This window comes from Strix uralensis, chromosome 3, assembly GCF_047716275.1.
Source record: "Strix uralensis isolate ZFMK-TIS-50842 chromosome 3, bStrUra1, whole genome shotgun sequence".
In the NCBI taxonomy this organism is placed as follows: Eukaryota; Metazoa; Chordata; class Aves; order Strigiformes; family Strigidae; genus Strix; species Strix uralensis.
The window spans coordinates 58,677,479-58,703,437 of NC_133974.1; the positions used below are offsets into that span (position 1 = coordinate 58,677,479).

Below are 25,959 nucleotides of genomic sequence, written 5' to 3' on the forward strand. Positions count from 1 at the left end.
CTAGATAAGGTGCTGTTTAGCCTACTCACATTTGGAAGTGGTCAGGCACAAGGTGGGGGGGGGGGGGTGTGGGTGTGCTATCTGATAGCTATTGATGCTCCTCTTGAAATGGCCTCAGGGCTGTGGGACGTTTTCTGTGTGATGCAAAGCATCATGACAGTAATCCTGTGGTCAGTGGTCTTGCCAGGGACCAAGAGCTGTTTGGACATCAGGATAGCCTCACTGACTAGAAGAGGGTGACTTCAGGATGAGGGTGGTACAAGCTGAGATGCTGTGTATGGAATTTGAGTATGGCATTTTTATGAACAGTAATTTCCTGTGTTATTTTTATTCCACTGGCATTATGAAAGTATTGTTACTATATTTCTGCACAGCAGCTTGCAGTATAGTGTTTTTTCCATTTGTCTGTAATCTTAATCTAATAAGACATTCGCAAGCTGCCTGGAAAATGGATTTTTTTTTTTCCCATATGGGAATTTCCGTAGAAGAAATCACTGTCAGATAATTGCCTATTGTAAAGAATGTTTTTCATCACAGGAAAAGAAAACAGTATAGAAGAACCTACTTCTACCATCTTTCCTACTGTTTTTCTGGCTTTGCCAATTTGGAAAACAGCATCATGCTGTGAAAAAGTTTTGGGCTTTTTCCCCCCTTTCTAATATCTCACATTCCAGATGAAGTGTTAATTAGAATTAAAAAAGGGACAGTGTTGGTAGTTGAGGTCAGAATTGTCCTTGGAAAACAGCATTCTTCATTTCCTCTTTAAAATGAAAGCCTTCATTTTTCCAGGTTCAAACCAAACAAAGGAGCCAAGGAAAAAAGAAATACCCCAAACCCCAAGCCCCTGTCAAAACAAGCAAAAACAGCTAAAAGAATTTCACACAATTTCTAATTAAAACTTTAAAAAAATCAGGCCAAAACCTCTTGAAGTTAATTTGCAAAAAGAAAGTAATTTCAAATTAAAATGAGAGGTTTTATACAAAATGTTTGCTTTGTCAAGTTCATCTAATTAAAAAATTGAGAGTGATCTGAGCCCTTTATCCAAATAGTGGAAGCACAAAATCTATGTAGATTTTTTATTTTATTATATTTATATATAAACAAGCAGACACATGTGGTCAGATGGCTTTTAAATCCCTATCCACCTAATTAATTTAACCAATATATAATTTTTATGAGTAGCATATTGAAATGAACGATGGAAGATTATTTGAAATTAAAACAGATACTTCAATAAAAAGAGCAATATTCTCACTGGATGGATACCATCTCTCTTCTCATCTCATTCAATTTAACATATTTCTATATGAGCTGTAAGATAAAATGACTAATAGAAATGAAAAGGAGGACTGCCAAAAGTCAAATTGCTTCACTGGAAGCTTCTTAGCGAAATGACAACATCCAGTTCTAGATAATTAAATCTTATTTTGTAGGAATGTCACTGAGTGATGTTAATTTGCCTTTAGGTAGTGCTCTTTTGGTTGAACAGAGTAACAAAAATTTATTTGGGCACTTTTTGTTTGTCTTAGAAATGGTTCAACATTGTTTAATAAAAATGAAAAGCTCAAGCTAGGTGAGAACAATATCCTAGTCTTACAGAGGGAAGTCACTGATGCAGCTGTTTTAGGGATCAAGTAAAATTTCACCATCAGTGACACCTGAAAATTTTTTTGGATCTGAACCTTAAAGAGCTTTAGCACAGTGGGACAGAGGTGAAGTTGCCTGTTGTTACAGATGACTTGAAGTTTATCTTCCTCATAATTTAATAATCTTTGTCTCAAAATGAATTAGGTTACTTATTCCGCCCCCCAGACCTGTTGGATGTTTGATGATTCAAAGCTGTCTGCTTCTTACCAGTCTAGCTGTGTTCATGGTGAGCTTTTTCTCATTTCTTTGGGTGTCAGCATTGTTCTTTGTTTTGAGCTTGTCACCTATTGTTTATTCTCCCTAGTGTGTTTATAGAGATCATCTGCCTTCCAAAACAATCCAAATTCTTTTAGACTCCACAGATTCACTTTTCAGTCTCTTTATCATCTACCATACCACTGGGTTGGATCCCAGTCTAAGGTCATGCCTTGAGCACAGGTTATGAGTCTTGACACACAAGTTACTTTGCTTTGAGACGTTGCAATTACCCTTGTCACGTATGGGTGCCTGCAGGAAGTTTGGTATTAGAAGTGCCTTGTTCTTTCATACTTTCCGTGACAGTTGTAGTTTGGGAGCAAGACTTGGGTTTCCTTTCCTGGTGTGGACGGCAGTGACTCTTAGTTCCTCTGGTAATTCAACTCTTGGAGTGCTATGGAAGTGAAATATCCCTTCTAATCAGAGCCTTTTCTTTCTGTGATTTTCCATAGTTTCCTATTTAACATGCTAAAAATTAAGTTCAGTCGTGCTGCATCTTTGCATCGGACAGAATGTTTCAGTGTCTTTCTAGTGGAGCTTTCCATCATAATGATTTTTTTTTTCTCCCTGAAGTGCTTGACTTTTTGGAATAGCTGGAGGAAACGTGAATTTATTATCTTTGGGAATAACTCTTAAGTGACATTTAAGATATTAATAATTTAACATGCTATCTTTGAACTTGTAATTTTTGTTATGAAGATACAGTTTTCATAGTTTTGTCTCTGTAGCCTCTTGTTGCCTGCAGATGCTGTGGCCTGAATTCATCACAGCACTCAAGTGCAGCCTTAAGTAAAGCGTGTGAGTGTGATCATTAGATTCGTCTAGACAGTCCTTTGAAGAATGCCTCTAGATTGTCCGCAAAAACAGTTTTGCTGCCCATAAGGACAGCAAACCCTCAAACATGTCCCCAGAGCATAGATGCCCAAGCACTGTTGCAGTGTTAGTATGTGACAAGGTGTTTCCAGATGGACTATGTATGCGCAGGTGATGTGCAGCACACTTTGAGGCCCCGATATGGCTGGACTGCCAGTGCACAGCGGCAGTCCCAGCAGCTTCTAAGAGCTGTGCAAACAAATTTGACTCCCGTACTGATTTCAGCTGGGGGGCTAATTCTTTAAAAGTAGACTTCAGATGTTTAAATGTAGACACAATACCCAAGGAGTGGAGAATGCTGTGGGCTTTAAGACGTTCTTTAATTTTTCGCATTTGGTAACGATGAAAAAGGTGGGTCATTTTTATTATCTCTATGATAACAGTTTTGACACCACTAAGAAGACTTACATGATTTTCAGTAGGAATTTGGCACTTTCCTCTCAGGTACTATTGAAAATGTCATATACTGCTTTTGCTGTTATTACATGCCCTGTAAGAGTTTCTGCTGGCCATAGCGGAGAGCAGGACCCTCTATGAAACCCTGAGAGTTGGCTCAGGTGATGGCTGAGCCCAACCTGGTGGGATGTGGTGCCCAGCAAGTATAAACCTGGCTTCTTAGCATGTGCCAAGGGTGGTAGCAGGCAACAGCAGCTGGGTCCTTGGCGAGGAAGCTTGTGGAGACAAGTCATATAAATTAGGTGTGGCAGAGAGGTAAAGCTGCTGTGCTGTGAGTGAGCAGAACCATGTCATCAGAGATGGAAACCTGGTGAATCAGTTTGCTTGGGATCACAGTTTGCTTGGGATCATTCTCCAATGCTGATTTATAGATGTTAGAGGGGAGGTCAGTTATTGCCATGCACTGGTAGTCGCCCAGTCCTACAAACAGTAGTGTAGGGGTCTGCCTCTTCCTTGGCATTCCACTATTAATTGTCACTTGTAAGCCTTGTATCACAAGGACTGTGGTCCCTAAGAGTAACTACCTGCTTCTCTGTGTCTGTGGCACTGCCATGTCAGAGGCACGCATAGATTGTGTTCTGCTGTATAAACAGAGGTTATCGTGAACACCAAAAAAATCCACACATTGTGTATAAATAATTAGTTCTTTTTAGTGGCTTGGTAATACCCCATCAGATTCATTACTTTTCCAGTCAAATGCACAGCTCACTTCATGGCTGATCTCCATTACTTACTGTTTTTTGGCATGGGATTCCTTTTACTTAGAATTCATGTGATTCATGAATTCTTTTCTGTTGAATTGCAGTATGTCTACAGAGGCAGTTGTGACTGCCACAACACTTGTGACTTAATCTACGTAAAAAACCCACACGAATCAGTGATTTGGAAGACATTCCTACCTGCTGTTTGTGTAGGATGGCCATCTGTCTGGCAAATCCCCATGTGAAAGTCAGATACGTCTGAGAAGAGCCAGACAACCTTCTGACACCTGTTTCTCCAGCAGCTGTAGTTGCTTATTCCACTTTTTTATTTTGTCACCAGGTGCTGTTGAGATTGGGTTTTAAATCTGTATTCAGAAGCTTTTGAATTCTAGTCCCATCACTGTGTACAGTGCAGGATCATTCTGACCAAATCATCCTTTCTCTTTCTGGGACCAAATTTTGGGGGTTCCTAATTACACCTTAGGAAGTGCTCCTGAATTTGGGCACCTCAATTCAGACATAGAAATTGATAAATACGTGGCTTTAGTCCGTTCTGGGAAATGCCTTTAGAATTGCTGAAAAACACTGAGACAAACTGGCTTTTAATTTCAAGTGGCGTCTTCTATTTGAGGATCATTCCATATACATTCATGATCCTCCAAATGGTTTCCAAGATGCAGGAAAAGATAGTGGAAGTGTCAAAGTGGTACTTTCTAAAGATACTCCTTTTATCTTCTAGAAATTTAGTATCTTTGTAAAGATAATGAGTATTGACAAGTCATCCATTCTGAGCCCATGGTAGAATACAAATACCTTTCTCTCTGCTCTGAATCTTTGTGTATGCATGGCTGCTTGCCTATTGAGATCTTATTCACAAATTGTCTTCAGTTTGTGTGTGAGACATTTTTTGAGCGATAAGACCCAAACATTTCATAACTTGGTGTGTGTAAGTTTTGGGGCACTTGTATTAATTTAAAAGCTTATAAAATCACGCAAGAAGGCATGCAGCCAGGAATGGCTGGTTTGCTTTGCTGTCTTCAATAGTGCCTACATTATAAAAAGTGTTTGACCCCCACAACACTTTACACAGTTACCATTCCAGAGTTAACTGTGAAGATATGTTCAAAGACATCTAGCTGAAACTAGCAAAAGCCATCTTCTGCAGCTCTAGTGTATGCTCTTTTGTGCATGGTACACAGCATGCTGCACTGGACCTTCCTGGAGCAGCAGCCATGATAAACCAAATAAACGCAGCCTTCTGTAGATGAATGGTATCTCCTACAACTAAAGGTTAAGGTGTCATCCAGTGATTTATCCTTCCTAATGGATTCGTTGGATTGCTGTGATAGGGACATAATTTACTACCTTTTGTACATCGGATGTTGTGTTCTCGAAATGGTGTTTGGGGATTTACGATATTGAACAGGTTGAATTACATGTCAAATTATCAACCATCCTGTTTGACATTTAGTCAGCGCTGACAGGAACTAGGCATTTAACAAGATGAGGCTTCTGTAGCACAGTCTTTCAGTAGGATTGTTTTATTTCAAGGCTGTTGTTAATCAAATGTTTCTGGATAAAATGTGTAAAATAGACTGTTAATTGCATTGACTATTGTGCTGTGGCCAGCCAGATGTTCATGGTGTGTATTGTAGCTGTCATCCTCCCTGTAGATTATTGTTAAAGCATTGCCTCCTTGATGGACAATATTTCATCTGGTAATCCACCAGGTTGTTGCAGTTTGGAGGCAGGCAGCACCCTGATGTAAAGACCCCCTGGGTTAAGAGTGCCTGCCAGTATTTGAATGGTACTTTTGAGAGGAGCAAGTGACCTCTTCAGGCTTCATTATTCCCAGAGGTCTGCATCCATTTGCAGAACTCTTGGCACATGCACTCTTTCAAAGTATATTCCTATCTGGAAACATTTCATGAAAGATTTCCTTCCTACAGTTCCTGCCTTCCTTATTTGACAGTTCTTGATTGGTTGATACAGCTTATGAGTTTTTCTTGACCATTTTTTTTGTGTGCTATGTGACCTTAAATCGGTATGGTTCAAATGGTGTTTTGTGGATTATATATAGACTGTTGCGTGCTTCTATATGGCCTGCTGTCTTGTCTCCAGAGGAGGTAAAATATGTCTATTTGCACAGTGCTGTCTAACCATTCGATTGCCTCCTTTTGAGCCTCTGATCCCGCTGACACAGACCTGAAGCTGCCTTTACTGCATCCACACAGGAGGAGGAGAAGGTGGAGGAGGAGGTGTAGCTGGGAAGCATGTCCTTGTTTGTACCTGTATTGTCAAACGGGAGTTGCTGCTGCTGTGAGGAGCCGGGTTTTGATCTAAGTGACTACCATGGCTGCCTAGAGTGGACCACCTGTTGAATAAAGTTCAAAAGAAAGCCAATCATTTAATAAGTCTGTATTCCTAAATAAACAGTGAGAAGGTTCAGATACAACCTGTGAAAACAAAAGGAGACATCCGTTAGTTTACATGCCTGTTTACACCTCTTACTTTCTTGCTCGGTACTGCAACTCTAGGCAAGATAGAAGTCAGCAGCAGTTTATTACATTGTTTGAGCGTATGATCATCCAGGCAAAGATAAAATGAGGACACATGATGAATTTGGCAATAGTATTCCAGGACAGAGTGGCTGACCTCTTCAAACTGCCAAACCCTCTGGCATATTCTCTTGACTTAGAAATTGAAAATGCAGATCAGGATCTTTCCTAGTGAGTTGTCTGCCCCTTGTGTTTTTCAGCAAGAAAAAAGAAAAGTCATTGCTTCAATACAGATATGCTATCCTTACATTTAAGCTCTCAAAAGGCCCCTGACTGTGTGACAAGAATTACTGTCATGGATATTGCATAACAGTTTATGCATGATGTTTAATACATTCTCAGTTTTATGAAATATGGATAATATTGGAGACATTTTGAATAGTAGTTTAGATTTACACTCTCTTTTTAAGGTGGAAACAAGCGGGACATTTCTAGTGCTCTTCAATGACACTGGGAGAGTTGAGATGGTTACCATTAAAAATGAATAAAATCTGTAGAAGTGGAAAGGAGAAAAATATGTTGCATAGATGGATTATGGGCAAGTCATAAATGTTTAAAGCATTGCTGGAGGTTAGAAATGCCATGCCTTTATTTGAATATCGTAGCTGTCTCAGCATGCTTCCTCACTGCTCTGTCCAGGGTGTGTTGCTGCTTGGTCTGGAAGGTTGGAACTCAATTGAGAGGACACAGTTTTGAAGAATGTTTCTTCTTGTTTAAGGTTTATTATTAAAATGAAAGCATTCAGAAAAAAAATAACTTGATGAGTGTTGCAACCTCACATTGAGGGTCAACTCACATTGTATTTGTTTTGTGACATACAGGACAGCTTTCCAGCTCGGTTTGGAGGAATTCATTTCGTCAATCAGCCGTGGTATATCCATGCCCTCTACACAGTTATACGGCCCTTTCTAAAGGAGAAGACACGAAAAAGGGTATTCCTCTGTTTAATTGTCCGTTACCTGGCAGTTGTAGTCAGCAGATGTATCATACTCTAATAAAGTAGATATACACAATATATCAGCTTGCTATTGGTGGAAAATATTTAAATACATATACATTATAAAGAGTATCTTTAACTGTTTTAGAAACTTATACAGTGTTATCCTTTAAGGAGACAGTCAAGCAGTTTACTTAAATGTATTTTAAAATGTAAGCATATGCTTTCTCCTGGGGATTGTATAAAAAATATTGCCAACATTACTGTTTCTATTAAGATTCTATTCAATTCAACTCTATTCAACTTCTGTTAAAATTATTTGTGTCTTTCTTTTAAGAACAGAGGTAGTGACTACAAAGTCCTTTCCTAGTGTGATTTCCCTGACATTAGCATGAACTAAAATACACAGCTGGTGTATAGCAGTTTGCAAATACTGATTTGAATGAAAGCCAGTGAAAGGAAATTTGTGTGCATGCATCTGTGCATAAGCATGAGCAGTCTGTGAGATGTTGCTGAATTTGCAGCATTTGCATCAGTGCAATTAAATTAGAGCTTGGTGGTGATAGCACATAGAATGATATTATTTCTGTAACAGGAAATTTGTCATCCAGGAAAACACAATCAGCATCACATACAAAGCTACTACAAAGAATGTGATTTTTTTTTTTTTTTAAATGGGATCAGCTCTCTAAGCAACTGTATTTTCTCTCCTCAAACACAGTCTTCAAGACCACAATGATCCGTGGTGTTTAGCTGTTTTTTACTGATAGATTATGTTTGAGAGTCTTCTGGTATTCACAAATTTTGAACTATAGATCACAAAGCTTTTTGTGTAATATCTGTTATGAATATGCAAATGAAAATCCATTTTGCAGAATTGAGTTGCACTCTGTTGACTACAGCTTCAACAAAGAACATTATAGTGCCAGATATGTTTCAGGCGTTTTAAAGTGCTGCATGTGCATAACCAGGGAGTAAAGTCCAGCTCATGGGTGAGTTACAACATTAAAAATAAGTGACAAGGCAGTTGAACATGGGTGCTTATCAGTTTGTGTCTAAATTTTTATTTAAACACCTGAATCAGTGGCATATATTTTCAGAAACACTGACTTTTTACAACTGTTTTTGTCAATACTGAATAACTGGAAGAAGTAATCAGGTGGATAAATATTGATTTAGAGTCCAAAATGTAGTGTGGAGTATGTGGAAGTTATGCCCAGTACATAAAATTTAAAATCAGCTTTAAAAAAACAACCTAAGAGGCAGAATGAATGATTGTGAAAAAAACCCAAAGTCAACAGAATTCTCTTCAGAATTTTACCAGGCTTATTATTGATCTGTTGTGTTGGTCCTGAATTATTTTGTATTTTTTTAATATGTCTGGTAGATTTGCAACTGATAGCTATATTCAGATAAATGTAGTGCTAGGCATGTATGAAAACAATTTCTAAGGAGTGAAACATTCAGTTGGAAAGGCACCATAAAACAAATTCCTTTTACCATTAATACTTGTTCTTTCACACAAGGATAAATTCCTTTCCGAGATGGAAGAACATTACTGGGTTTGCATGGTCATATTAGGCTTCCTGTCTCCACAGCTGACTGGAAGATGGGCTGAAATAAGTGATACAAGACAAGCATAGATTTGATCATTTTTCTTTCTGCCTTTTGAATTTAACTCTGGATAAATCATGCTAGGGGTATAGCTGTCCAGAGGAGTCTCTGCAAGGTGAAGTGGAATGTGAATTGATAGCACTTGACATCTGTCTGTGTGCACACCCCCGCCTGCCCTGTGGGGAACAAGAGGCAGCGCACAGCTGTTAGGAGGCAACATCCTACCTTGCCTTCCTGGCTGCTTCTGTGCTAGTCAGTTAAAAAGGGTTGGGCACTGCCATTCCTACTCTAATTGTACAGACACTTTCTGGCAGGGCACTGGCTGGTGCCAGCTGGTGCTTTCTTAGACATTGACCAGGAACAATTTGGGGATGGCATGGACCAGTGAGCAGTATGGATGAGGTGAACTTGTTCTGGAGATGAAAGGAGTTTAACCATATGGATGTGAACTGTGCCATGGCACTTGCTCCTAGTCCCAAAGGGTGAATCCTGGCCCGTCTTACTTGCTAGTCTAGAAATAGCTGCTGTGAGCTGTCTTGTGTAGCCATACCCAAGAGCAGCCATTTCCTCCCAGTGGAAAGTCTGCAGGTCCCTAGTATCTGTGGTAGAAGGCTGTCCAACTCCAGAGGTGCTCTGTTTCTAGCACTCATCAGTCACATTCCAGATATCTGAGGAAAAACAGTAAGGTTAAACATAAATACAAGTATTCATATACATAGATGTCATATTAATATACATATATATAAAAATGTAAAGCATGTATGAAAATCAGTCTACCAAAACATTGCTGGAAAATATCAAATAGACCATCAACTATTCCCTCATTGTTGTCACAGAAATTATTTTACTGTTATTAATTACTTCATATGTTGTTAAGTATGGATGGTAGTTAGTAGTACCACCATATTAAGGAAGAAAATCTTTCCAATGCAGTTTTCATTACACTGCACTATTTATCTTATTTACAGAACTCATGGCTGAATGCTGAAAGTCAGTATATATTCCCTAATGTATATGGTGAATATTAATTTTACTTATTATTTATGTTCTTAATTTATTCACTTAATTTAATTCACAGGATTAGGGAGAGCAAATAACAAGAGATAGGCAGTCTACCTAATCTTCTGTCCATCTAGGTACCAGACATCAGTTCTTACCCTCCTTAGGCCCCTTGTCCTGCAACCATTTTAAGTCATTTATGTTTTAATCAAGTTGTAGGTTTATGAACATAGTATGACCACGCTTAAGGCAGAGGTGATGTGTGCCTTAGTTGACATCTCTGTTAGCCCAACACAGCCAGAACATTGAAACTGTACAGTATCCTCTAATAAGGATGATGGAATTTGGGCTTGGATGATTTTTGTGATACCACTTTGGTTTTACCTGCATGTGTACATACAGATATTCCTGCACGGTAATAACCTCAACAGCCTTCATCAGCTAATACACCCTGAGATCCTGCCTTCAGAGTTTGGAGGAATGTTGCCCCCCTATGACATGGGGACGTGGGCAAGAACACTGCTTGACCATGAATATGACGATGACAGTGAATGCAATGCAGACTCCTACAACGCTCCTGCAAAGGATATAGAAAAGGACCTCTCTCCCAAATCCATGAAAAGGTGGGTTAAAGGTACTGTGGTCTTCTGGTATTGCTATATGGTTAACGTTTGCCTTCTGTTTTGTGAAGCTGCAGGTAGTTCCCTCAGTTTATTATATACAAGGACCCTTTTTTAAAATTTCTTAAGAAGATCTCTGCTGATTATAGACCATAGTGTTGATTATTGCCCATGTGAGTTGTGAGCTCAGTACAGCTAATTATTTCCATGGTTCCATATAGGTAGTGTATACAGTACTGTGTTTGGTATAAGCTGATATCCCACCCCAGCCTCCAGAATGTATTAGAGAGATAGTGCTAGCTGAAGTGAGCCTTGGTGCATAGGCTAAGTTGGAGCCAATTATCCAGCTGGGTGGTGATGATAACTCGTACCTTCCTCCACCTCATGGCCCAGTGCCTGGTATCCACCAGCCTATAGGTGCCAGGACATTTACAGCATCTGAACTGTCAGTCACAGTGACTGCACACAACATGAGAAAATGTAATGAGGAGAACCAGGACAAAAATTGGTGCCAATCATTATACTTGAGTCTGTTAAACATCCTGGTGTTCTGATATTCTTCTCTTTGAGAAGATACAGTATAATTGCTTGCTGCATTTTACCATTCAAAATAAAGTGCAGGAAGAGGTTCGTTAACTCTCCAGTAACTATGGAAGCAGTGAGGTGATTCATTTGGGAGGGGTAAACCCGGTCCAGCCTTGCCAGGGCAGTAGAAGAGTAAGGGGACAGATTACAACAGGGTGGTAGAAGAGGTTGAGCAGGGCAGCAAAAGCCAGATTGCAGCTCATAAAGGGGTAGGCATAACAATGAATCAGAAGAGAACAAACAGGGCAGAAACCAATATATAAAGTCATTAAAATTAAGTCAGAATATGCTAAGCTGAGAATTCAGATTCAGGAGATGGTATTTGATGCAAAAGGGAGAGAGACTCTGGAAGCAGATCAAACAGGATAAAATATTTTCAGACTCCTCAGCCAGAAAGGTAATGTTGGCTGGAAAATGTTGCATAGATTTGGGAGGACAGCGCGATTTGAAAGGGAGATATTTTGGGGCAAATAGAGAGGAGACAACAGGAGATTGCTGTAGGAATGAAAAAGAAAACAAGCAGTGAAGTTTAAGGAATTTGTTTTGGAAAAAACCTATAGTGCACTGAAAGTGGGAAATAGCAATGGATGGGAATGAACTAGGATAAGGAGAAGTTAAAAAAGGTCCCGAAGCCATATGATGAAATTAACACAAGCAGTGGAGAAAATGGGACAGCAAAGAGTCAGGGAAAGGGGAGAACTGAGCAATACATTTATATGTGATTTGCACATAATACAAGAATCATGAGACAATAGAGAAGCTGTCTTGGAGAGAAGGGTGGAATTTAGGAGCTGAAATGCACAAGTCTTACTGTTGCAAAATGAAGTCATGAGAGTAAATAGCTTCATCCAATGATGCAACAAAAAAACATGAGAAGGCCTGTGACAAGACAGACTATCCTGGGCAAGCACATTATTAAATGGAAGAGCAGTGGGTTGACCAGATTCTTCATTCTTTCTCAAAGAATTTTTATTTTCATTTAACTTGTGCTTGAAAAATCCTTCATGCAGAGTTTCACTCCAGTGTAAGCTTTAAATTGACGTTCTTTCAGTCTGGGTTAACTGACACAGTAGGAGACATACTGCAGAAAATAAGCATGTTGAAATTTATATCTATATAATATTGAGCTGAAATTTCCTCACCTTCTCTGCATTCTTTTTCAGTTAGTGTGTCTGCAGCACCTGCTGGAATCCTCCTTCCCTGCTGTTGGATATAAAAAGTACTAAGTAGACTTACTGTGCTAGTACCAAGTAGAAGGGAGTGGTAGTAAGATGAACAGAAAGTCCCAGGACTTCGATGTATTTAGTGCACAGATTGTGTTAAAACAGAAATAGAAAAGTTAAGGTAAAGCAGATGAAATTTAACTTGAATTCGGCACCTGATGTATTGTTTCTTTCAGTTTAAAACCACACTCAGTGTGGTATGTTAGTGCAGAAGAAGGTTTTTAACATATAAAAAACCATGACAGTAAGTCGACGAAAAGTGCTTAACTTAGAACAAATTTCAGAAGCATCTAGCAGATCTCCAACAATTATCTTGTTTAATTTGGCTTGCCATTTTAAAATCAGTTTATTTTTCTGAAAGAATATCATTCCTAAGCTAAAATACTGCTGAGAATTCATTTCTTTGTTATTCATTTTTGTCCCCATATGAACCACTGACATTCCTCCAGATCTCCTTGAATTTTTGGTGAATTGGGTGACCTCTGCATGAAAGGAAGGCTGATGGTGGGGAGGGTGGTGGAGATAAGGAGGAATTAATACCACCTGTAGCACAGACCTCTGGAGAGAACATGTTCATGTCACGTGGCACCACTGCAGCTATCTCAGCAGTTATGTTTAGCCTGTTACTGTGTCCACCCATGGCTCTCATGGCTGAGACACCCAGCTGGAGACCTGCATCCTCTTCTCACTTAACCCTGCAGGGCAGATTTCTGTGTTGATAGCCTCTGCAGAGTAATCTGTGTGTGGCTTTGATTCCTCACCTCTGCAGTGGGACTTTGTAGTACAACTCTGTCCTACTGTGTTTTCTGGGAATTTATTCAGTAATATCTGTAAAGATTTTTGGAAGAGGTAGATAGAAGGTGCTATAGACTTACACAAATGTTTTTCATTTTACATACCTTCCTTCATGAACTGCTGCTGAACAGAATGAAATGTGACAGTAAATGTTGATTTCAAACTGAATGAAAACTATTTCTCCTTCTTCAAGGCATTTAGGCTCCTGAGCTTACAAGCCATAGATCAGGATTTGTGCAGTTCCATTTTCATGTCTGCCTTGGTATCGGGGAGTTTGGAGGTCCTGGGAATTTATGCCCAAAACTACCTCACTGGGAATTTGAGACCAGGTTTGCAGCCTTTCTGGCTCCCCTTCAGCTCCCCAGATGAGACCTGGAAACCTTGGCGGTTCAGACATTGGCAGATGAAGAAGAGGCTCAGTCTTCCACTAGTACTTACATTCAGTTGGGAATCCTTTGAAATTAGTATGCTTCCACAGCATTTTTTATCTTGATGAACTGTATTTTCCAGGAGTAAAGCAAATTTTCAATCAGCTTTACATTGGCACAGTACCTTGTGAAGATTTTAAAGCATTTTAAATTCAGTGGTTTAGTTTTCTGCCTGAGGAACTGATCAGTGTTCTAGATGAGGGTTATTGTACAGTTTTAATTAAAAATTTTTAATTATGTTTATCACAAGAGAGACTATCAGATTTTTAAAGCTAATTTTCTTGATTTTAGCATTAGTAAGAGAATGTGGCAAGTATTATTAGACAATATCCTTGTGTTTAAAGTTTTCACCTAGGCTCTAATTCAGATATTTTTTGTGTTTTTGAAGGTTTTCTTTAGATTTTTTGAGAAAAACAGAATTGTCTCCTCCTATCAGACTCATTCATTGGTTTCAGTGGATGATGCCAGTCTATAAAAGTGAGGGATTTACTGTATGTTTATCTTAGCAGAGGTCAGAATTAGTACAGTTTTTTTCTTTTTGCTGTAGCCCTTCACATGGGCAAATCTGTAGCCATACTACAGTCACAGTGTGCTTCTACTGTAGAGAGGTACACATGCTCTAGCCATCTCAAATCGTCTTTACAGAAATGATGAGAAACAGGCATTTCTAGCATGAGATTCATCCCACTAAAGGAAACATCTAACAAGGGTTGCTTTTACTGTAGCCCAGAAGTGTCTGCGTTTTGACAAGCTGAGACACACTTCGGACTTTGTTTATAATGAAGCATTTTGGTTTTGGTGGAGATTGGGGGTTCCTCTTTTTCCCTCACACCTGGCTGTTGCAGGGTACCAGCACCAGTTTTATGCTTCTGTGCTGAATAAGAGAACCTGGCGAAATTTTTCATTGAATCGTTGAATTTGCCCTTCCCATCCATCTCTGCTCTGTTTAGCTGAGCTGCTAAGTGAGTTTGACAGATGTGTTCACTGCTCCAGAAATTCTGCTGACCATGTCTGGAGTCCCTAGGGATGGCTTAGTATCTCACACTGTTGCTATTCAGAAAAGGAGCAACTTGTGCTTCCAGCTAACACATGCCACTAATTGCAGCGTGTCATTAGCCAGCTGGGTGGCTGAGTTGTGCCTTCTTTACCAGCCCCATGCCATATAACCTTCTGGTGGAGAGGGTCAGTGCTTAAGGCAGTACAAAAGACAGCTCAGTTTGCTCTCTGTTGCATACTGAGGATGTGCCCTGTTTCACTGAAGAAAAGAGGATCCACTTTATTCCACCTTTTGCTCTTATATCCACAAACAAGCACTGAGCTCTTTAAAGCCATGTAATCACTCCATGAGGGTATTTTCTGACTATTTGCAATGATCAGATGCTTGGGTAATGCTGTACCATTATTTTTAAGCCCTGGCAGAGATTAACATAAACAAAAGAAAGCTGAGGTTTACGCTCATTTGTCTTGATCTAGAACTGTCAAATAAACATGTTATCCCTCTGCAGGTCTCAGTCGGTTGTGGATCCTGGGGTGCTGAAACGCATGGATAAGAATGAGGAAGAAAACATGCAGCCTTTGCTTTCACTTGACTAACAGTTCCTGAGCATTGGACATGAACTGAGGTGGAAGGCACTGCCTCTCAGCAACAAGCAAACCTTGGGAAAGAGTGTACCAGCTGGAATCCTATTTACTTGTGTTAATGTAGCATAATGGCAGCAGGCAGCAGGTTTTACTATTCTGCCTGAATTCTAGATGCCCTTGGGTGAAAAAAAAAGAGGAGAAAAAAGGAAAATAAAATGAAATAAAAAATAAAGAGGAATCAATAATTTATTCTGTAAGTGCCAACTTGTTTGTAAATACAATATAATCCTCCGATTTGACTTTGTAAGTTATGGTAAACAAATGCTATGGCAATGAGTGACTATTAAATATGTCAGTGAAGTGCACCATAAAAGAGAAGAAAAAGTGTGTGCGCTCACACATGCACACACATACAAAGAAATACATACCGGACAAAGAAAAATATCAAAGCCAATTAAATGTCGTCCTTCTCATAGGAAGCCATATTGCAGCTAGCATATTGACTGCTGTTTTGTTTTCTCTCTGCAATGCTCATGTAGTGTGCAAAGATAAAGAGGGAATATAGGAACTTGGAGATGCTGTAATGAGTTGAATATTTCCTAACTGTAGGAATTGATTTCCCAAATAAAGTTGTGGCTTAGGATTGTGATTTAACATAAACCATGTAGCATTGTGAAAAAGATAACAGATGAGCTGGAACCAACTCTTTGACAGCTTTGTTGTTTGGCTGTATGGATCTGTGAGGTTTCTTCCTTAACTTTTCATTTACAGTTTGCAAGTAACCTGGCTTGTTACCCTAATCTGGGTGTTGTAACGTGGTACACATTTGAGTTACTTCTCTTGCATTTTGGGTGCACGTCAACAATTTTTCCAGAACTCTGTTCTCCCTTGGAGTGAGAAAATAGTCCTCTAAATACAGTGTAATAACCGGTATTTGAAAGTAAAGCCTGACAGCAGAGGTTAAAAGTTAATCACTGAACCCTGTGCACTGGGAGACTGGATACATATATATATTTTTACCGATCTCTGACAAGCATACAAGGTGACATTGTTAGACAAGTATATTTAACTGAAGGTTTATACAAGAAATCATACCTATTCAATGTACTTAGATATATTATAGATTGTATATTGAGACAATGTCATTATTGATATAGTAAAGCTTTCCATAGAACAACAGCATCCCACTCCAAGCAAGGATTAATGTGAATAAGTTGTAGTCAAACATCTCTGCCTATGTGTTTAGGACACTTTTGTTTTGGTTGTAGTGTAACTGTATATATTGAACTTGTGCCATAATAGAGAAATACATTTTACCTCAAAAGGGCAACAGGTTTCACTGGGGATTGGGTAAATCAGCTGAAACACAGGGGCTGTGTCATCTTTGTGTGCTGGCTGATGTGTGTGCAGCCTGTATGCTGAGGCAAGAATGTAATTTCTTATTAGGACTTTGCAGAGTGAGAAGACACAGGGTGCCCACCGAGACATCTGAATAGTTAGAGGTATTGTAAGAGCATGTCCAGGCAATGCAGGGATTAGTTAAGAATACACTGACCATAGTGGAGGAGATAGTTCACAGCAACCCCACTTCCCAGGTGCCAGAGTTTAAAGAATTTCTTCCGTTGCTTCTGTGATCACTGAAATTTCAAAGTCACCAGTTGCAGGTCACCTCTCCTCACCCAGGATGCTTGCAGCTGTTAGTTGACTGGGATAAGTTAAGAGAGAGTGGAGAGTGAAATCTTGGAAGTGTGTCATCTCAGAGTTTAGCTGTAACTCCTGTGGTGGCAGCTTTGGCTTTTCTCAGGGCTGAGACAACCCTGTCTCTTCCAGCATCACCCTTGATTAGCCCAGGCAGCACACAGATAAAGCTTTCCTGCTTCACAGTTCATTAGCAATGCTTATAAATAGTGTATGCCCCAACATGCCGTTGTATTGGATGAACTTGTCTGAACAAGTCATCGCCTTTCCGCTCTCCTAATTCTATTTTCATGATACGTGTTATGAAATGTAAAGAGAGCCTGAATGTCTTTTTAGTCTGTCCTACAAGCTTTCAGTAGTGGAAACTGTTGTAATATTACTTCTATGGTTTGAGAGACTTGGAAGATTGATGAATTCTTATATACTATTTTATTCAGTTCTGTTTTTCACATACCTTGTAACATCATGCCAGATAGGTGAGATATGTCTGTAGGGTTTGCGTAAGTGCCATATTTGAATGTATGTTATATATGCCCACACTTGTGGTTAGTAGAATAGTATATTGCCATTGATCTGATTTTTAAATCCTTATCAGATAAGACTCTAACATCAGTAGAAGTATTCTCCTTGTAAGGGCTTCAGGATTTAATCAGTATTCCATATGTATGCAAACTGTGACACAGTGGTGATGAAAATCTTCATGGATGCTTTTGGATATATGGGCCAAACCTTGGTGTAAACCAGCAGAACGCTGGTTTTAGAGTACACCAGCTGTCTGGTCAGAAAATGCAAATGCCTCTTATATCCCTACAGAGCATCTTTGTAGGAAAGTGTATCTGCTGAACTGTATGATCGTTAACATTTGTTTTGAAGCTTATAAATTTGTTTTGTTTGCAAATGCTTTATTTATGCACTTAGCTGTAATTTATGTAATGTTTTCTGATTCCTGATTTCAGCCTCAAGTTAATGAGTATTAATATGCTGTTTCCAGAAAGTGAAAGTAGGATATATTATAATTTTGTGTAACTGGGACCTCATCTTTCACCAAGAACAAAACTACTTTTTCAGTAAGATCCTCACTGTTAAAGAGTTGGGCTACAGGTCTTCTTGGCTGCAGCTTTTATTTTGCTGAAGCAATTTCTGTCAGTAGTAACTGCTATTGTGACATTGGATAAGAATATGAAAATGGGTAAGAAAAATAATTATCCTTTACATGTTCTCAGTATTCTTTGAAGACATTTCTCTCTTACGCATCAGGGTACATAAAGGGTTTCCACCTTTCCCTTGCTTCTTGTAGAAAATCTTTATAGGTAGGTCAATTTTTAATAGATTAAATTTGGACTGAAAGCTTTTTCCAATCTTTATTATCATAGGAATTGATGTCTAATTTTTATAGCAGACTTGAAGTGCTAAAAATAGAATTCAGATGCTTGGGAGGAATTCCTCTTAATTTCTTACCTTTGTTGTGTATTGGATAGAATAAACCTTGTTGTAATTATGCATGCTGATATGCATATGAAAAAAAATATCCTGCAATATGAGGAACTTAGTGGAAAAACTGGATACACCTGTACAAGCAATTAAGTGAAAAAAAAAGGGCAGAAAAAAAGTGTAAAAATTTATATTTTCAGGCCTTTGGCAAGATCTAAAAATGTCCGCTTACATGATATATCTCCCATGAAACTAATGTTTAAAAATATATGGAAAAGTTATGGAAACTTCCATGCCCAAAGCCTTCCTCCTGTAATCAGAGATGTCAGTGGTCTCTTGGCTTTATAAAGACAGGTAATCAGTCCCACTAAGCTCCAGCAAATACACAGGCTCCCAAGAGTTATTAGTTGTAAAATAGCTTTAAGATGTCTTTACAGAAATGTAAATTTACTGTATAGCATATTTAAAAAGATGTTTTGCACTCTACAAAGATGCTATGCCTAGTCACAAAAGATATTTGTAGAGACATACATAATCTAAACATGGAATTGAAGAAAATAGGAGTAGAAGGGACCTCAATAGGTCATCAATATGTGGAGGAGCAGATTCGCTTTAGTCTTTCAAAGAATTGTTTTAGCTCAGTACCTTGCATGGAATGCTCTTTGTATTATTTAATCACAGTCACAGCAATGCCTAAGCACATTACTTGACAAATTTATAACCTGACAGTATTTTGTTCACGCATTTTATTATTTATCTGTTCTGTTTGCAAAATTAAAAAGTTTGCCAAGCATCATAAGAACTATGATTTAGAATTACCTGAGAAACACTTTGCAATAATCTTTGTCATGTCCCTGTTATTCTACTGTTTCTGTTATTATTAGTGTATGTGTCAAGATTTTTTGAAAAGTCATGTTTGAAAGAGTATGGAAGAGAGAAAAAAATCAAAATCAGGCTTCAGAATTTTGTTTAGAATTTTAAAATAGGATTTGACAGGGTTTGGTTGAGAGGGCTGGCTGAGTTTGGTTTTGATAATTTTTATTTACCTATGGGGAATGTCCTGCTGAGCTATTGACAGCTTTGGGTACCAGAACAAATTTGGAAGTTGAATATCGATGTGAAAGGCAAAAGCAAAGGTCTCAAAGGATTGTACTGAAAAATCACGTGCTAGCTGTATCATGTCCCTCTAAAGAAAGGCATTTTGCAAGTATCTTACAGGCATGTATCTGTGGTGCTGAGAATAGTACTTTTGTCCATAAAGTTCAAAGCACACTATGAAATCAAGAAAATAATAGTTACCCATTTCTCAGGTAGCAAAACAACAACACAGCCAGCTAGAGACATTAAAATCTCAATGGAAGACATTCATATTGTGTTTATATATGGCAAAAATGACACTTTGATCACTCAATCCGATTTGAACTGCAGGAGAGAAAATAATGTGTCCTTGTTTTGTGAGAGAAGAGTGTCTGGTTGTTCATTCAGTCATGCCTAGTTTCTTTAGAAACCTACGTAAACATCTTACCATGAGACCTTTACAGACCAGGGGTGATCTGCTTTCTTGTGGAATTAAATCTGAATGTACATTTTATCATTTCTGCTGAGGAAATGGTAAAAAGGGAGTATGTACCCCAAATGAAATGCCTTTCTTCCCCGTGTAATTGATGGAAAAAAAGTAATTTACTCTGAAGACTCCCAAAAGGGAATCTTGGCTGCCCAGTGAAGAATTATGAACTTGTTCAGGGAGGATTTCCTTTTGAAGGCCTTGAAAGATACTTATTTCCCATTAACTACACAAGGACCATTGACATTTTATTTAGAGGCATGCTTAAGTGACCACAAATGAAAGTGCAAGCGGGGTAGATAGGACCCCCCATCCTGTATTGCCTTGTAACGTTGAATGATCCTGTGTCAAGGGTCTGTGTTTAGCACATTGACTTGGATATACTCTTCATACTGCATTTCAGCTTTCAGCTGTGTGGGAATTTTTTCCTATCAGCTTTTGGGATCTTAATTTGTTCCCTTCATATGGGTCTGTTGCCACAAAATGGCATTGACCCCTGTTGGATTCCACAATTTGCAAAGTGATCTTGTTGTTAAAAAATAACAGCTTGTGGTATGCTGGGCAATGGTGAAGTTGAAATATAGATCACAAGCTCCCACTGCTTTGTCACTCATTCTCCAGTGTTTTGTGTGTGTAAACTGCTTTAACTGATAACAGACCTGTCAGATTCACATGATACGAGTTTAAAAAGAGAGCAGAACTTTCTGCAGTGAGTTCAAAATCCGAGTTGATGGTATTGCTGTGGAATCCAAATGGAGGGGAAGCACTGCACACAGGCATAATAGAGAGACCTCCAAGGGAAGATGCTGATGCTTCCTTATGGCATGCAATTTTGTTAAAACATGGCCAGAGTATTTTGTCTATGGGGACCATGGTCAGTCAGCTCTATTGTTTCTGAATCAGTCACTTACAGCAAGTCCTCTTTAGTAAAGGTGTGACGAAACTTTCTTTTGCTGTTAGTGGAGAACTCACTTCGAGAGAATTGGCATATCTGTCAATTTGTGGCAGACAAGTGGCGGGGGTTAATTAGGATTTGTATTTGATATGGAAATGCTGCTGTGATTCCTTAAAGAGGCTGTTGCATCATCCGCAACACACAGCAGTGCCTAAAGGCAGGCATCTCAAATCAGGTCCCTGGGTTAATAAAAATTTAAGGGGAGAGGAAAGCAAGGGAAAAGACAATAGAAGATGATAAAACACAATAATTAAAATAAAAGCCAGAAGTAAGCCTGCAGTGGAAAGCCATATGAATGGCAAAAATGATGTGAGTGAACTTGTATGAACACTTCCAAGAAGTAAATCAGTAGTCTATCTTGTGTCCCCCATCTACATTATGAACAGAGTTCCCATTTTTTACATGGTCTACCTTATATGGCCATGATGGAGTTTCCTAAATCTTTAGAAAACACTTGAGTTACCATGTGAAGCTGTAGGTGCAGTAGCTGAGTTTGTGAACGTGGTTTAATGGATCAGTGCATACCACAAGACCCTCACCTGGAGATGGGCTCTGGGCTGACTCAGACCTGGTACACAAAGGAATATGTGAAATGTTGTGTCCTGCCTGGCTGAAGAAGCCATGCAGGGAGAGAAGGAAAGGAGCCACATGCCCCTAGGGAAAAGGGGGAGGCCTATGGAGAAAACCACAGCGGGGAGTTGGAGTGACTGATCAATCATTTTAATGTAATGGTGAGGGAGGCTTTCACTTGCTCTGTAATATAAAGAGGACTTACAAACCCCACCACAAAAATGCCATCAGAAAGGAGAGAGAACATCTTTCTCTCTTTCTAACACACACAAACTTGATTTCAATATATTTAAACCTGATGTATATGCCAGGTCTGAACTGCCTTTGCTGCTGCTGTTTCCACAGTGGCTCTTGGGATGTGGATATCCTGTAGCATGCAGGAGCTGGAAAGCTAATGTTCACCAACCTATGGAAGAGAAGGGAGAGATGTATTCTGCACATCCCTGCTGCAGAGATAATTTTGTGGAAGAATTCAGTGCTTGCGCAGCCTGTTTTGCCCTGACATCAATAGCGGCGCCTACTCTGTGTAGAAGGCTGAGAGTGTAAGTGGTGTGGGAATCTCCCCTGTGCACCACCATGTCTTGTGCTAATTATGCAGCCTTTGAGCTGTAGCTGGTGATCTCTGTCCTGTGTCTTTAAACAGTTCTGCTGGTGATGTTAATTGTAGCCATTAGTCACTCAGAGTGGAGACGATTTAAAGGAAACTGACAACTTTAAGCATTACACTTAGTGTCTAAAAATATTAAATTGGTGATACAAGTAATGCCTAATATTATGATAACTTAAAGAGTTTCAGGGTTTGGTTGCGTTGTATCCTTGATGGGACTTAGTGTATAATCTTTTTCCCTTAAATATAGAGAATATAAATATTCTCTGAGGTTCATGTGCATCTTTCACGCATCAGTGGCAGAAGGAATTAAATAGTAGAAAATGGGATTTTTAAACTATGAATATATTCAGAGGGGCACATATAGAATACCTGATACTTTTAAAAAATATTGTTTTGCAGTTAATTAGTGTTCAACTTGACAATAATGTCTCTTTCAAACCATTTTGTTCTCTAACTCTTTTACCTTATGTTGTGTGAAACGTGTCCTACAAAACTTTTCCAGCTCTGCATTCTTTCTTCTCCTACCCCTTTGCATTCAACAACATCCTGTCTTCTGTATGTACTTTATTCTATGAATAACTGGAGAAAACTGTAAAAAAATCCAACACCATGATAATCTGCAGACTAGAGCTTGAGTAGATAGATAGTTGTGTAGATAGATAGTCATCTGAGACAGCTCTTGTGGTTTAAGATGTTGCCTTCCCCTGACTGTTAATTATCACTCTTTAGGTAGGGACTACTGCCCCAACATTTAAGCAACAGATTATGGAAGTAATCCTGTCCCAATGAAGGTTGTGCACAACTCACGCTAACTCTGTTGATCCTGCACTCAAGCAAATGTAAAACCACTCACATAATCTATTGATACAACTCTGTTATGAGAATAATGATTAACAGCTAGTCGTGGCGACATCTAAAATTGCTAGATTGGCTATCTGTGCCTTAAGGCTCTCATGATCTGTAGTACTTGCATAGCAGTAACCACTGAATAAATTTTTTTTGCATGCAACAACCTACTTTGGAGCCTTACGGAAAATACTACAGCACCGTATCAAAAATTCAAAAATTAAATTACAGGAGTAATTTGCAAACAGTGCTTATATCCTCAGGATAAAATTTGTTTGTTTGTTTCTCAGTTTAGTACTGTTAGGACTCAGGGGGTCTGAGATTTGTAAAGCCAGGACAAGTCTATCAGTCATCTCTCTATGTATAATTTCAATAGCTATTCTCTTTTCACAACTTGGTGTCAGTTTGAATTTTATTCTTGGACCTAGTAAGATGGTCTATTGTGTTCCAAGCTAAAATCAGAAGATTAAGCAACTTTGTGAAACATGTCACTCTTTATATTGTATATTTAAATATCATCAGGTCTCTGTGATCAATGGGCTGCTTTGGAGAGTACTACTACTTTAAATCATTGTTGGTTACTGAGAAAGAATGACATTCTGTTAAATAAAATATGACCAAATGAAAATTAAAATACATATATATTTTTGTGTTTGTACGTGGGAGTGTTTGTCTGGCTTGCTTGTGCTAAAACATACATGGAGGACATTTTAATTAGATGAACCGTACTTGATTTTTATCAAGGTTTTGAAAGAAAAATGAGAAATAACTGAGTGGTATATCAGCATGTAAGTTTTTTTCTGGTAACCCTGAACATCTCTTTCTGCCCAGCAGTAAGTTTTAGAGAGCTAACATATTCCATGTTTACAGTACTGTTGTGAGCTGTCACTTCTTGGAAGTCTGCAGGTCGTGGATGTCCTCACAGATGAAGATCATGCAGAGATGCAACACAAGAAAAGTTCATTTTCCCCTCAAAGATATTTTCTACTCTCCTGTCTCTTAACTTCTTCTGTACTATGTTCCCTAGCATCATCTCATGTTCATTGGCATTTCTTTTGATGCCACATCAGGGACAAGTGATACTAGCTCCACAGAGATGTCCCTTTCTTCAGGGAAATATTGCTGTTTTCAGGAGAGAGTAACCAGGGCAGGACAGAACTGGCTGTGTGATGTTGCAGCGGTGCCTGCAGAATGACCATATTTCATTCTAGATTTTATGTTTTCTTGGGGGGACAGACCCAGTAAATGATAGCCATGTGTTTATGTGCTTCTCCAATGTCCTTTCTGTAGTATTCCTTACTTTAGGCACAAGGACACTTATTCAATGTATATTTTTCATATCTTAACTTTGATTTACACAGATTAAAAGAAAAAGGCTGCAGTAGCTTTCTGTTTCACACATAATCTCAGTGGTATATTCAGATGCATTTCTTATGTCAATTCTGCAAGGTATAACTTCTCAAGAAGAAGTACAGATTTCCCAATTACCATGTTGAAAAAATATCAGTGGTTTCCCATCTATGTGGGAATGCAGTCCTTCAGTTCCCAGGCACTGCATCGTTGTATACAGTATGCAAGCCATTGCTGCACAAACGTGCATTTCATCATAACTACTGTAACAAGATAGATGTCAACACAGCTCTCTGTCCCCTTTGAAATCCCTCACTCACAACCCTCTTAGTGAGTAGATTGGAAGCCCCTGTAAACTGGTGTGGTTCACTGAAGTACGTCACCACAGTGCTTTGGATTACAGCCACTATCCATTTGTATGTTACGAGGCTGCTTTCCCCTGAAAACAATGTGATCACAGTGTGTGCATGTGTGTGTGTGTACATGTCTGCTTGTCTCCCCCCACCTCCCATTTTGGAGCCCTTTTACCAATGTCAGACGTCTTTGGGAAAAAGACAGAGGCCTCAAAGCTCGCACTGATGTTGACATGTGACAGCACGGTGTGACATGCCCGGCCCTGATGTGGGAGCTGGCTGGAGCATCCTGCAGCTCACTTGTGATTCCAGTACCTTCAGTTCCTACTGGCAGAGACCAGGCTGTGGGCTGGAGGATGGGGAAAGGAATATCAGACTTGCCTTTGGTCTGAGGGAACTGGGATGCAATGGGGACCTATGCTAGTGCTACACAGAGAGTTTAGATGTGTTGTACCATGAAAGCAGGTACATAGGCAGAGGAGAGCAATGCTTTTTGCTCTCTGATGGCGAGGAGAGCGAGCCCTTGCTTTCAGGCACCGATGTTTCTGTATGGGCAGGAGGTCATACACAACTTCCAGACAAGAGGACAGTGCCAATGTAATGCCCGCCAGAGAGGAGGCATGGTCAGCAGGGTATGCAGGAATATGGGAGACTCCTCTGGGGAATTAATTGCCTATGATACTATCACAACTTCCATGCAGCCTACAATAGCACTGTAATGGTGTAGGATGCAGGGGTGGATAGTGTAATTGGGAGTGGTACTATTAATTTCAATAGTAATAGTGGTTTACGCAACTCTGTGTGTGTCTATTGAGCATAATATAAACATCCAGCCTTCTCAGCCAGAAGACAGAGACTGGGAGAATGTCCGCCCTGCATTCCAGGAGGAGATAGTCAGTGACCTGCTGCATCACATAGACACACACAAGTCTATGGGACTGGATGGGATACACCTGAGGGTGCTGAAGGAGCTGGCTGGGGTGCTCGCCAAGCCGCTTTCTATCATTTACCAGCAGTCCTGGCTGACTGGGGAGGTCCCGACAGATTGGAAATTGGCCAGTGTGACACCCATATATAAGAAGGGTCGGAAGGATGATCTGGGAAATTACAGGCCTGTCAGCTTGACATTGGTGCTTGGGAAGCTGATGGAGCAGCTCATCCAGAGTACCATCATACAGCACATGCGGGACAACCAGATGATCAGGCCCAGTCAGCATGGGTTTATGAAAGGCAGGTCCTGCTTGACAAACCTGATCTCCTTCTACGACAGGGTGACCTGCTTATTGGATGAGGGAAAGGCTGTGGATGTT

The 25,959-nt window shown here is 39.5% G+C and overlaps 1 protein-coding gene across 1 annotated transcript in view; it reads left to right on the top strand.

Moving 5' to 3' along the window:
- CLVS2 (clavesin 2) overlaps nucleotides 1–23,604 on the top strand; it is a 60,611-nt gene extending 37,007 nt beyond the window's left edge. The window contains exons 3-5 of the mRNA XM_074862413.1: nucleotides 7,312–7,422; nucleotides 10,443–10,663; nucleotides 15,197–23,604. Of these exons, the coding sequence (XP_074718514.1) occupies nucleotides 7,312–7,422; nucleotides 10,443–10,663; nucleotides 15,197–15,284 (420 nt within the window). The 3' untranslated portion in view covers nucleotides 15,285–23,604. The remainder of the gene's footprint in view (nucleotides 1–7,311; nucleotides 7,423–10,442; nucleotides 10,664–15,196) is intronic.
- The last annotated feature ends 2,355 nt before the right edge of the window (nucleotides 23,605–25,959 follow it).